The sequence below is a fragment of the Nothoprocta perdicaria genome, unplaced genomic scaffold (assembly GCF_003342845.1).
Source record: "Nothoprocta perdicaria isolate Ctin4 unplaced genomic scaffold, notPer1 scaffold_133, whole genome shotgun sequence".
In the NCBI taxonomy this organism is placed as follows: domain Eukaryota; kingdom Metazoa; phylum Chordata; class Aves; order Tinamiformes; family Tinamidae; genus Nothoprocta; species Nothoprocta perdicaria.
Genome location: NW_020454461.1, coordinates 1,885,713 through 1,899,830, shown reverse-complemented (window position 1 = coordinate 1,899,830; position 14,118 = coordinate 1,885,713). Strand labels below are relative to the sequence as shown.

The 14,118-nt window shown below is 41.3% G+C and overlaps 1 protein-coding gene across 1 annotated transcript; it reads left to right on the top strand.

The window, feature by feature from the left end:
* Positions 1-2,842: 2,842 nt before the first annotated feature.
* LBR (lamin B receptor) lies at positions 2,843-14,118 on the top strand. The gene is made up of 13 exons (XM_026033771.1): positions 2,843-3,021; positions 4,964-5,152; positions 6,210-6,293; positions 6,929-7,115; positions 7,800-7,996; positions 8,803-8,857; positions 9,174-9,368; positions 10,649-10,752; positions 11,089-11,214; positions 11,330-11,498; positions 11,850-11,930; positions 12,030-12,152; positions 12,854-14,118. Exons 1-13 carry the CDS (start codon positions 2,857-2,859, stop codon positions 13,012-13,014), a joined length of 1,836 nt encoding a protein of 611 aa, XP_025889556.1. The 5' UTR covers positions 2,843-2,856; the 3' UTR covers positions 13,015-14,118.

Here is a 14,118-nt window from a genome sequence, read left to right as displayed (position 1 = left end):
GCGCGGGCGGGGACGGAGCCGGCAGCAAAAACGGCAGAAACGGGTGCGGGGCGCAGGGCCTGAGCAGCCTGCTGCTCTGCCGCGCTCTCCCCCGTGCCTCGCGTGGCTCTCCTGCCTGACCGCCCTTGAAGCGCCGGGCAGGGCGGTGTTAAAGCTTGGCTCCATTGGCCTGTGGTATGAGGCTGTGTTGGGCCCTGAGATCCTGGATTGCCAAAGGGGAAGCGTAGTGGTGCACAGTATATGCGCTTCCCCTCAAAAAGAGCYGAGTTTAATTCCTTGGGCTCAAGTATTTATGCTGGGCAAAACACTCTTTATGAAATAATTTTTCCTCTGGACACAGGTGCATGTTTTGAATCCTGCTGGATTAAAAAGCCTGTGTAGATGTGCAGCGTGTAGTAAGGTGAGGTCTTCGGGCACACAGGACGTGTGCTTAGTGTCTGAAAAAGTAATAATTTCAAAATGCATTTTTTAACTGCATACTTCAGGTCTCTTACCTTTTATGACCCGTTTTAAGACCTCATCTCCTTTGATGTCAGTACTATCTGCTGTAACCTGCAGGCAGGAATGCTGCCTTTAAAAAGCGTAGACCTTTGAAGTGGGAGATCTGGAATGAGGTTTGCAARCCTCCCTTACAGGAGGTTGCACAAGAAGATCATAATATTTAATGAGATAAGAAATAATATTTACCCTGGCATTCAGGGTTTGATCTCATTACTAAATGCTAATAAGCACGTTTTGTTTTTTAAGGAATTAAACTGGAAACATTCTGTTCTTGTTAACTTTGCTCTAGCATCTGGCAGTTTATTCACAGAAAGACTTTGGGTTTGCAGACAATGTCCRAGCCAGCGCAGGTCAAGAGGAGAAGCACTTGGCTGAAGTGTAGGAAGTAGAGAAACAAGGAGGAAATGAAGGATCAGGTCCAGATCCATGACTGGATTTGGGAGAGGAGGTGGTATTTGGACTGTAGAYGGAAGAGAATGAAGAGGCTGGAACCGTGAAAGAGGGGAACTGAGATCAGTGCTTGAGCCCAGAGGTGGGGCTGGGGAACAGGAAGCAGCTTGGAGAATGACGGCAGAAAAGGCGGGAGAAAAACATAAGAAGAAAAAAAAGCTTGCAAGAATTTAACCGGAAGAGGGAGAGAATGGAGGTGATGAATTGAAAATGCGGAAATTGCATTTCATGTGGTTGGAAACGAGGACTGGTGTGACTTGGGGGGAGGTTCAGTTGACTGGAATAAAACAAGATCAGATGAGTGGGCATTGAGAAAAGRTAAGAAAGAGGAATGAGACTTGGGCAGTAAACTCTGGAGAGCAGAGAGAGGAGCTAGAAGAGCTCCTCTAGCTATGGGAGCACAGATCAGTACTGGAAATTTGGAGAGGTGCTAGTTTTTCTGACTGGCAGACAGCAAGTGAGGCTAAATGGTAAAACCATGTAACTTATTTTCTTTTGTTCCTTCAAATGTTAGTAAGCAAAGGGTCTTTCTGTTTCAGCGTTAGCAAATTGACTGCATCTTTCTGTTTTGACACTAGCAGTGAAATCCACACAAGGGAATTTTGCAGTTTTTTTTTTTTTCTTCTTTTATGACCTAAAATGCTTCCCAGGCATAAAATCCAAGAAGTGCCCCAGGAAATGGCAGAATGAAGGTTGATTGCAYAGCCTCGCTTTGACCCATCCTCCCCACAGGTTATGGGTACCGTGATTGCCTGGGAGCAGTATTTTTGGCCCAAAAATCCCAACTTTTCACTGCTGGTTAGTTAATGTGTAGCAAATGAGTATGTAGCTAAATATTTGTTTTCACCTCAGTTTGTGTGGTTTGACATCTTGTTTGTGGCAAAGAAGTCAAACTGTTTTGAAAATCAAACAACATTTGCTGATTTTCCTATTTTGATGTTCCTAATCTTACATTCCGATCATTATACAAATGTTAGTATTGTATAAAGTTTATTTTTTCTTTGCCTTGACCTTGTAAGATGCCTTTCTTGTACATGGAGCCCGAAGTTAGGGAATGCAGGTTAAAAGTATGTTGTACTGTGGATTCCCATTTCCAGATGACAGTGATATAACACAAGGCACTCTGGAAAGGCCAGAGCTTTATGCATGTGGAGCTTTATGTAGTTGCAGCCATGACCTGCAGCATTGCTGCTAGCAGACCAGTGGAGCTCGTGTCAGCTGTGTTTGCTAGTGTCCAGTGGGTATCCTGCAGATGAGGACAGAGTGCAGTTTTCCAGGACATTCCTCTGACACCATACAGATCCCTGCAGGAGGCTCTACGTGCCTTGTGCTAAGTAGGTGGGAAAGCGTAAAGAATTCCTCTCGGACTAGGAGCCTAAATTGTGCTGCTTCCCAGCTTTCAGAGCTTGGCATAATTTCTAGAAAGTGTTTAAGATGACCAGAGTGCATGTTGATTAGTTGAAAATCATTGTGTTTTCACGTTTAGAARTCATCGCATCCTGGATTTTTCTAGAACCAGCAAAAATAGGTTAGAGAATGCTTAGGAATCATCCATTTCRTCCTCCAGGGAGGATCGCTCTGTTTACGTGGGTTTTGTCTAATAGTTGTTTGGGCTTCACTTAATGATCTCTGATGATTGGAGGTCATGAAGACCCTAYACCCTAGTGCATCTAGATCAGTGTGCACTTACATATAGAATGTCTTTATAACATCAAACATGGGTCATCTTTTCTATTTTAAAATATGTCTTCTGTCTTGTATTAATGTGGAAAACAGATTTTGCTTTTCAAACAACGTTTTGCTTATTTAAGGTGAAGAATATTTTGCAATTGATTAATTATTAAACCTGGTTTTTAGCTGCCATGCTTACTAATTTATTTATTTTCCAAAGGTTCCTTTTGGAAGATGCCAGCCCGGAGGTTTGCTGATGGGGAGGTGGTGATGGGCCGCTGGCCAGGGAGCGTCCTCTATTACGAAGTGCAAGTGACTGGTTACAACGATGTCACTCACCTTTATACTGTGAAGTACAAAGATGGGACTGAGCTTGAGTTGAAAGAAAGCGATATAAGGGTGAGTAGAACTTCATGTAACTCAGGGTGCTTCTGGGAGAAGGTCATGCTGGTTTTGTGATGTTAATTGTTGTAATTTACATTTGGACAGTTACTTTGTGAGTTTTTCATAATTGCACTTTCAAGGAATTAGTGCTAAGTAGTAGCTTCCTTATATGACTTCTCAAGTAGAAGTTCAGAGTGCTGGTCCTGTTTTTAAGGGAGCATGACTGTTTTATTTATATTGAAAAATCAGGGACACGTTTGGGAAACAAAAGTTTCCTCAAGAATGCCCATAGSATCATATTTCATGAAGAATTATTTTCAGGTGTAAAGCTAGTAATTGGAGGGTCGATATTAATGTGAATTCTCTGCTATAAAGCAAGAAAACAAATGCAAACCTGTGGTTGAGGGTCATTGTAAATAGCATGTTCTCTTTAAGCACATGCTTAAAATATATGCGAGTAGCTTGCACTTTGTTAATTCCCCAAAGATTTCATAAGATATTTTGTTCTTTTTGTGACAGTAAGGCACTTAAGGAAAATGAAAATGTCATACCTATTGGAGCCCCTTACACATCTTCACATCTGCTACATTTTCTCCTATCAGTAAATGCCTTATACTACATACAAGTTTCATCCAAGTTGGAAATACGATAAAGCATGAGTCAAAAGCCTATTTGAATGTTCACTATAGGCCATAGTTGATTTTCTTATGGCCTATTTAGCCCTGTTCACAGTTAACTTGAGTGTTCTTTATATGAACTACAGTTTTGCCTTTTGGTGCCAGTGCACGTGTCCTGTAACTGGCTTTTTCTCTGGGAAGAAAAATATTCCTACCTTTCGTTAGAGAAACTTAACCTTTTTTTAACCCTTCTTTCTTTATTACTGAATGCTTGCAGGATGGCTAACTTGAAAAAACTCCTTTCTTTGTAGTAAATARCCTGGTCAAGTTGTGCTTTGTGAAAATTGTACCATGGAATTTTTGTATGGGAACAATAGCATTATAGTCTTTYAAAGAGAAGTCGAAGTCTATGCCTTGGAGGGCAGATTGCTTAGGAAATCAGCCTTYATATCCATAGTTGAATTATATATTATGCAAACTATAGTATAGTTCTCATCTTTCCCCAGATTGAGGTGTGRTGTCTTTTACAGATCATTGCATCTTGACATTTCAAATGTTGTATCAGTAAAGTGAATGAAATGGTAGTATTTTCTATAGTATAGTGTATAAGTGCATATAGTGTGTATATATAGTGTGTGTAGTATGTATAGTGTGTATTCTGTGTATATATACACACTATATATAGTATATACTATATATATTATACATATAGTATATAAATATAGTGTTCATATGTGTATRGTATGTAAGTGCAGATAGTAGCCTTACTAGTTTGCTAACCACATTGATAGCTTAAGAAATTAGGATTTGAATGCAAGTTTGACAGTCATTGTAAGCACTTGAGAGGGTTTTCTGCATACCCCCAACAAAATATTCTGTAGCTGCTCTTTCTTAAGAACTTGTACAGCGTAAGTAAATGAGATGGGACCAAATTCTGCAGACCCTAGTGCCAGGAACCTCATCACAAAAAAAAAAAACAATTTTCTGAAACTATTCTTTGAAATGTCTGACATAAGATTTCTGAAGGTACTATTTTCTATATCCCCTGATATTTTCAGAAAATGTAACAAAGCATCAACATCTGTGACATTATGAGCAATTTACAAATCTAGCAGTAGCATATGGACCTCCTGGTATTCACACCTTTTAAAAAAGATATTCTGTGCCAAGCCCAATTCACCATCAGTTCGACAGTAGTAGCTAAAGTAGCTTACTCTGAAGTAACTAAATTGATCAATTTATTGCAGCTGTGCCAGTATGTAATCAGAAATAGAAGACCAAAGGAGATGATCACTTTTCCTCTATAAAATTCTTTATTTTCTTTCCCCTCTCTCTTTCAGTCACAATCCTCGTTCAAGCCCAGGAAAAGCCAGTCGTCTTCGAGCTCTCCTTCCAGAAGAAACACGAGCAGGTCTCGATCTAGGTCCCCTGGGCGGCCAGGAAGAGGCAGGCGTCGTTCTTCCTCCCAGAGCAGAGAGCGTAAAGAGGACAAAAAGAAAACTGCTCAGGAAACAGACCTCGTTCTGCTGGTATTTTTTGTTTGTTTGTTTTTATTACAATTGAAAAATATTTCTTTGCTGTTGGCTGGRCTTCTCGTTGTGGAAGTCTGCTGTACTTCGTGTTCCCTCAGCAGCATAATTGACTGCAAAAGTTTATTTCGGAACTGCCCTTTGCCTTAGAAAATACCATTCCTAGCTTACCTAATTGTGAGAGAGCTCTCTAAACACGTGTTGTCATGTTCCCTTTGAATCCATTGAGATTGTGAAATTTTCAGAATTGAAAGAAACACAAAGAATTTTAATATTCACCTGGTAGCCACACATTTTTACATTTGTAAAATGGGAGAAAGGAACTTAGCCTGCTTTTAAAATGTATTGATCAATATTAGTTGATATTAGATGTAAATACATTTAAGATGTATTGATCAATTGGTTGATATTAGAATTAGAAATGAAATAAATATTGCTTTCATATTTAGTTCATTAAAACAGTATTTGAAGCCATGTAAAACTTGTGAGAGAAGAATTGCTGCAAAATTTACAGGTAGAAAATATATGTCTAATAGTGGTGCAGAACTGTTTTTGTTATAAAAACTATTTTGGAAAAGTTGGTAAATTTATGTTTCCTAGCTGAAATTTAGCGTGTTGATTCTCAGCCTTTTTGTGAGGATTAGAGTGGACACTGTAACTAGTTCTGCTATTCTGTGAGTGAATAATAATGGGGATTATATTTCTGTACTATGAGACAACCAGCATGTCCTCTGTCTCTTGTACTATTTAGATTGCTCTAAGTGATACTTATTTGAGATGGTCCCCAGTATTGGAAATGCCTTTTGCAGATGGACTGAAAATAGATCAGGTTTAGTTTGCCTAAATTGTAACTGCTCAGGGCATTCTTTTGCCCTGGAGTTACTCTGGATTTTGCTTGGAGTAAAGTGTTCAGAGCTGTGTGATCCAGTGCCCACGCTTGTGACAGGAGCAGTTACAGGTGAAATAAAATTGTTAAGTGTTCCAGTCATTCATCATATGCTAAGACTTAATGTGGATCATTTTGAGAAAAATGAAATTATATTTTTGTTTTTACCAGAAAATGAATGAGAACAACACCAGAAGATACAATGGTGAACCTGACAGTACAGAAAGAAATGATACTTCCAGCAAAATCTTGGAGGTAATGATGCAAAAAAATACTTTCTGTATTCGTAGCTTGATGTTGTTTTCTGCTCTAGTTTTCTCAGAAATCACTAGAAATAGGCACAACCATAGTCAAAGAGAAGTTTCAGGGCAACATAAAACTTAGAGAGTTTAAAAGCCTTCACTGTTCAGCCCACTAAGATGAGGGCAGAGGGAGATAAAGTTGTCAGAAGGGAGAGAACTAGAGCTGGGTTACATGGATTTGCTTGCTTGCCTTTCCAGCCAGCTCTCACTGGCGCCTTGTGCTTGTTCCTGTGCTTCTTTGTGCTGTAAATGTTCACTTGGCGGTACTAACATGAATAAATCTGTGTTTGGGATGCAAGAACAGATCATTTTTCATACAAACTTTCTGTAATCCTGCTTATTGTGCTGCTGCACAAGGAAGAGAGAGGAGATGCATGACCTGTAGTGGGGATGCGGCTGTGTTGGTTACTGCTGCCTAAGTGGTAACAGTGACACCAGCTTTAGTAGACTGTTCACATCAACAGAGGAGTTTAAGAGGTTGTAAGTTTGCATTTTGCAGTGAATAAAGTACTGGGGTAAAATAATGTAAAATCACTTTGGGATACTATTTCTTTTTAAAAAAAAATGTTTTTAATTATTTATTATCAGCAAAAATTCAAACCGGATCTGGAAATACAGCGTGTGCTTGATCAGTACAGCTTGCATTCCAGAAGAGAAGAAAAGAAGAAAGAAGAGATATATTCAGAAAAAAAGATTTTTGAGGCAGTAACAAGTACTGCAAGTACTGAAAAAGCATCACCAAAAACAAAGGAGCTCGAGTTTGGTGGAAGAATTGGTATGTGTGAAAATTGTAATAATATTTGAAAATCCCCACTTTTGCATTTCTGCTTACTGACTGTACTGTCGTGTCAAGAAAGTTTTGCCAGTTTTTGGACTCCAGTTTCAGATTCCATAGTCTGTCCTATGACCAYGTCTGTAGTGACATTGATAGAAACCAAAAAACAATTATTACACTTGATACTCCTGTGATATATAGTGATGATCTTCTCTTGAACAGTGAAATTTAAATATTTCCTAAATACAATTCAGAAATAGCTAGCAAACTTTTTATATTTAAAAAAATATATTTTTATATTTTTTTTAAAAAAAGGTACTCCCAGTATTCTTTATAGAGTTTCTTGGAAAGACAGTTTTTATAATCAAAATACTGTGCTTAATGAAGTTTCAACATCTTACTCCAGATTTAAAACATGTAACATTGTGACATTTAGGTAAATTTTAGCTGGGTATCAGGTTAGAAATAGGATGAGCAGATGATCTGTGGGTGTTTAGTTTTAATATGGGGTCTAGAGCAGAGTCTCTCTCTTCTTACAGTGCTTGGTGGTTGCTCCTGTCTACAGGAACTGCTCCTGACCACTCCTCTACMCCACAGTGTAATCCAGAGCTTTATTAGTGGAGACTAAATGAGCTTTCTACTTCCCACGTTTGTTTTTAAGTCTTGTATGGTGTCTGTTTACAGGGACCTTCATGATGATACTTCTCCTGCCTGCCACGGTGTTGTACTTGCTGCTGATGTGCAAGCAGGATGACCCCAGTCTTCTGAACTTCCCTCCTCCCCTGCCAGCTTTGGAAAGCCTTTGGGACACCAAGGTGTTCGGTATCGTCCTGCTGTGGTTTTTCCTTCAAGCACTGTTCTACTTGCTGCCGATTGGGAAGGTAAGATTTCCAGTAGCAGCTGTGTTGTTATGGATAATAGACTTGTGAAAGCTGAAAATGGGGGTCTCTTCTTAATTGAAAGGCATTTTTAGTGCAAATTATTTTTTTCCTCATGTTAAGCTGGATTAGTGCTACTGTGCATGTCTAAGTTTGAGGTAGCACAACTTGTTATTTTTCTCCCCTACTTCATAGCAGAAAAGGCAGAAAAGATTTTTTGGGAAGGCAGTGTCATGCAAATGCATGCAGTGCAAAGTCAGTGTCATACAAATGCAAATTTGCATGTTAGAAACCTGGAAGAATTTCAGCTATCTGCTGACTTCTCAACCTGCAGACAGTTTGGACTTYCTAATTGGTTTCAAGTAAGAAAGCTCATACATAGTTTATAAAGTAATCTTCACTTCTGTAAAGTTACTCTTAACCATTCTAGCCATGTGTATGATCTGGAGAATGGTCTATTTGGGGCTTTTGTGTGTGTGTGRTTTCAGAGATACTGCCGGCTTCTGAAAGAACACTGGAATAAATAGGAATCTTGTCGCTCTAGTGCTGCACAGTTTTGAAGTGAGAGAAGCACTTGCTGTGCTCTCATGATGCCAGTTAAGGAAAATTGCACAGTTTTGTACCTTTATACCCATTTTCCTTTTAAACCCCAGATGGGATGTGTGCCTGTGTGTGTGTGTAGCGTGGGGCGTGATGGTCAGCGCTGCGTGTGTCTCTGCCACCGGCTCCCTGGATGGGAGGTGTGTGGGAGGGAGGCGCCCGCCTCCCCGCAGGGCTGTGTCTCAGCACGGCGGTTTTCTGCTTCCCAGGTTGTGGAAGGGCTGCCGCTCTCCAGCGGGAGGAAGCTGCACTACAGGATAAATGGTAAGGAAGCCGCAGGGGCTCCTGCTGAAATGTGCTGCCCTTAGCTAATACGCACGCGTGTCTTATTCTTGGGTATCGCTGAGCTACAGGCTGATAGAAGTTGTTACAAGTGATTTAAAATGTTCTTATTCTTGCCTGGCAAAGAGCAGTTTTGAGTCTTTCTTTGGACCTGGCTTTGCTTCCAAAGAAGGAAGCAAATTTATCATCTGGGTCTAGACTAGCCTGGGTAGGTTCAGTTTTCACAGAGAAAAAATGTTCACAGAGAAAAACCTTTTGTGTAGTTTTTGCTGACATATTTTGTTTTTTCTTCTTTCAGGATTTTATGCTTTTGTTTTGACTGCTGCATCTATTGGAGCATTACTGTATTTTCAGTTTGAGCTTACCTATTTGTATGATCACTTCCTGCAATTTGCAGTATCGGCTGCAGCTTTTTCTCTGGGATTGAGCATTTACCTGTATGTTCGGTCCCTGCGAACACCGGAGGAAGAACTAGCACCGGGTGGGAATTCTGGTGAGTTACAAGGACCTTGGATAACTTGATTCCAAATATTCACTACTTTTGTTGTTGCTGTTAGTGTTATTCTCATTTAATTAAAAGCTAGATCATAGCTAGGTAGGTTTAGGGCTTGTTGTTATAATCCTGTGACTTTTCCTTTCTACCAATATAGAACCTTTCTATCAGGTGGTGAAAGTGGAGTTTTTATTGAAAGACTTTATTCAGATACAGATAATGTGTCCATGTTTATTTGGATTGTTTTGCGTAGCTTGCTCAAAAATAGCTTAAAGGGGCCCTGTCCTCTGGCTATGAGAGGAGATTCCAGTTTTCTAAAGACTGAAAACCATCTAGGTAGCTTCCTAGYGCCCCTTTTCCCAGAAACAATCCAGAATGAAAGGAAAAACTGAAAAAAATGAGAAATTCCAGCAGTGTAGCACTTTAAATTATACTGTATTTCTAGGGCAGCTTGGATTTTGCTGTACACTGACAGATTTAGCTGAMCTGCGGTTTCGGAAGAGTATTTTGATTGGACACGCAGCTCAGGCACATTTAACCAAGCAGTTCTGTGTTCCGAGTTCAACGTTAAATCAGCTGCTTTTAAAAATGGTAACAGGCTAAATAACCGAGGAACTTTCCAGACATAATACTGGAGGATTAAAAGGARACGTTCAGGAACCCTCGGTTCTTTGCCGGTGCTGGGGGGGGGGTGTGTGTGTGTGTGTGAGGAGAGAGAAGGTGGCGGTGCRGAAGGTTTCCGTCTTGCAGCAGAGCAGTTCTGGTCTCCCAAGGCGGCGCAGCAGCGCCCTGCGCCTGCGCGGCGGGTGCTGCGTGCTCGTGTTTGCTACCCCAGGGCAAGGTATCCCGAGCCCGCGTCGTGGCGTTGGCCTCCTGCCACCCCTCCGCATGGACAGGCTGCTGCCATTGCTAGCGGAATTGCTCTCCCACGGAAAGAGAGTAGGGAGAAAAATACTTAGTATTTTACATCAGGTTCTTGCAGAATGTGACAAGCTTCAAGCTGCGGAATGAAGGAATAACTGTCAGGAAGCAATTGTGCTGCGTTAACTTGTAAACTGTTGAGTCCTTTTAATAAGTAAACTGTTTAGATCTCTTAACATAGAAACCAGTTAACTTTGCTTCATATTTTGCAGATACCTCTGCATTTTTCTAGCCAAGCTTAATGCTTTTTGATATAGCAGGAGAACTTCAAATGGAGGCTGAAACAGCAGCTGCTTTGAGGGAGTGTGGTGGAGGATAAAAGAGAAAAGCATCACTAACAGAGTGTGTTTTATCTGTAGGGTATCTTGTCTATGACTTCTTTACTGGACACGAATTAAACCCTCGTATTGGCAGTTTTGACCTCAAGTATTTCTGTGAATTGCGTCCAGGATTAATTGGCTGGGTGAGTCAATAAATAGTCGGTTTTATTCCTTTTGCTTGATGATCACACACAGGAAAAAATACTTACAAATGGTTGCACATTGGCAGATGTTATAGTGACCATTCCTGTTCATGAGAGAACCATTTCTGTGCTCTGGCCCCTTTGCTGTGGCGGAAAKAGGAGCCTTTTTAAGTGTTGATCTATAGTGAGATGGCACCTCTGGCACTGTAGTTAGTAGCTGTAGTTTGTGAMACAGGTTATTACTTTAAAGTTTCCTGTAATGTAATGGCAAAGGACATGTTTATGCCCACAGGCAAAACGTGCAGTACACGGTTTACCTTTTTATACTTTGAATAGGTTGTTATCAACTTGGCGATGCTGTYGGCTGAGATGAAGCTCCACAATGAAAGCGCGCCCTCGCTGGCCATGGTGCTGGTGAACGGCTTCCAGCTGCTTTACGTGGTAGATGSTCTTTGGAACGAGGTGAGTGACGGATGATGCCCTTGATGCCTGCGTTAACCTGTTACCGTTTTTAATTCAAGAAGGATTGAAACAAGGAGGCTTCCTGAATTCTCATTTCCTTTCTCCGTGTTTCTAGGAAGCCGTTTTGACTACGATGGACATCACCCACGACGGCTTCGGCTTCATGCTGGCCTTCGGGGACTTGGTGTGGGTTCCGTTCGTCTACAGCCTGCAAGCCTTCTACTTGGTCACTCACCCCACTGCCATTTCGTGGCCCGTTGCTTCGGCTATTACTGTCCTCAACTGTAAGTGACAGTGCCTTCCAGGGGTGCCGGCGGCGCCGACTCTGGCCCTGAGCGTCTCTGCATATTAGATGGGAATTGCTTATTAGATAGGAATGTAAAACTGCTGTGGAARTGAAGCTTGGCCTCATTTGCATACATGTGTAATGTATGTAAGAACATACGGAGTGCAGATTTCCAATAACATCCCTATTCTATTAGAGCTCTGACAACTCGAGAGTATGAGTTACATAAAAGCTTTTCTTCAGTGATGTAATAAGCACAACAGGGATCAGCTGCATGCTCTCGTTGAAGAAAACGGTGGGAAATGTTGATTGAAAGTGCAGTGTTACTATTTGATTYTTTTTCTTCCAGGTATTGGATATTACATATTCCGTAGCGCAAATTCTCAGAAAAATAGATTCCGAAGGAATCCTTCAGACCCTAAATTGGCCTGTGAGTGCTTTGGATTTTTCTTTTCACTTGCTATACAGTGTCTTTGTATTGTTTAAAAGCATGTTTCAATTGGTGTCTYGCCTGCGCTGCTGTTCACAGACCTGAAGTTCATACCCACGGCGACTGGCAAGGGGCTGCTCGTCACGGGCTGGTGGGGGTTCGTGCGGCACCCCAACTACCTCGGCGACATCATCATGGCCCTGGCCTGGTCCCTGCCCTGTGGTAAGGAAGTGCYGCAGGCGCAGGCGCGTTACCCGCGTGCCCGGGTACGGCTGGAGAGCAAAGCGAGAGTTGGCGTAGATATTGAGCTGTATTTACATGAAAGTCAAATATCTGCTGCTGCAAACGTGCTGTAGCAGCTATTTTCTGTGAGCTTGTGTCATATCTTACCCTTTAATATCTTACTGCAGAAGCAGTGTGCTTGTCACTGAAGTGAGGCTTGTGTGCCTTGCAGGGGCGGGCAGTGGGGCTAGAGCGCCCTGGGGGCTCTAGGGCACAGTGCTAGCTGCGCTGTGGGGTTTTTAACAGGAGTTCCCCAAAACCAGGAGTTTCTCTGCCAGGAGGCAAGAGCTCCCAACTATAGGGAAGGATTTTAATCAAAATACATCAAAAATACATTTGTGTGATCGAATACAGAGGAAGAGRGTTCTGGCTTTGACATTACTGAAGACTTTTTGATTCTCAGAAGGTTTATAACTGGGAGAAATTAGGGAGGCTTTGTCCAGTMGGGTTTAAATGCTGATCCTTCATGAAAGCTTAGCCAGCTCTTGCACCATCCCACTTAGTATTTGGTTCTTCACAAGTAAAAGATGCCTCAGTGCTGAGTAGGAATACGGCCCCAGTTCAGTGCGTGCTCTCCAGAGCCAAAGCTGGATGTTGGCTATCATAAAATCATAAATGATCTTTCTTGTTCTGTTCTACAGGCTTCAGTCATATTCTGCCATATTTTTATGTGATTTATTTCATCTGCTTGCTGGTTCATCGAGAAGCGCGTGATGAACATCACTGTAAGAAGAAATACGGCCTGGCCTGGGAAAGGTACTGCCAGCGCGTCCCCTACCGCATCTTCCCTTACATCTATTAACGCACTCCAGAGGGCTCGTTTGCAAGTTACTTCTAAAGTTAGTGTCTTTGCAAATAAAAAAAAAAGAAGACAAATACCTCTTACCTTTGCACTTGGTCTGTTTGTCATTTAGGCTTTTAAAAAGAAAAAAAGACCAAACGCTGAAGTGCATTCACAGGTATTTACCAGTAATCTTACAGCTCTGAGTTATGTGAACTTACTGTGATGTCAAATTAAAAACAATTGTGAATTTTCAAACGTCTTGAAGCCCAGTTTTCAAGTAAAATTGTATCTAGAATCCTGAGTTTACATTTTCTTTTAATTGCATTTAATGAAGCACTGTGATGTAAAATATATTGTTTTCTTTACAATAAATACCTGAATCCATCCGGCGCCCCTAGGCTGAGCCCTGATCCCGCCGTAGCGACGGGCAGGGGGCCCAGCCCGGGCAGCGGAGAGCGGGAGGCCCCGGCCTCGGGCTGCCCCCTGTACCACAGCCGTGTGCGACTGCGTCCCAGCGACTGCGTCCCAGCGGGGCAGCACGAGGCTTCTGCGGTGCAGCGTTGGCGCTGCAACGTGCGAGGGCGCTTCTAGGGCTGGGAGACGTTTTTTAACTACATCCAGTTCCAGTAMTTTTTTTAAAAATGTTCTTTTATGAAAGGTTTTTTGTAAATTAATGTATTAATTCTTGGAACAATTGAAGTGTTCATTTAAATATTTGTATTGACAGATATGCTATGAAAATGTAGGAAATGCTCTTAAATCCAAAGTGTTTCTTGTGAATTTGGCATTGCTACCTCATCTGTAGGTTTTGCCTTTTGTACTATTGCAAATAGAGAAAATAGCTATTTTTTTGCTATTGCTATTTAAAACAACATTTTTTTACGTGAGCCTGTGGTTAAACCTGACCACTTTCTAATATATTTTTGTATATATTTGACTTTTTAACTAATGTATGTGTTTWAGTCATTAGCTGTGTTCTCTGGCTAACTGGTTGTAAATCAGACTCCACTGCAGTATTTACTTTGTAAGTAGAATAACTTTTACATTTTATTGAAATAATTCTGCATTAATTAACTGTAGCGGCTAGCATTTAATTCTCTCTTCACCCGTGGCAGCTTTTCC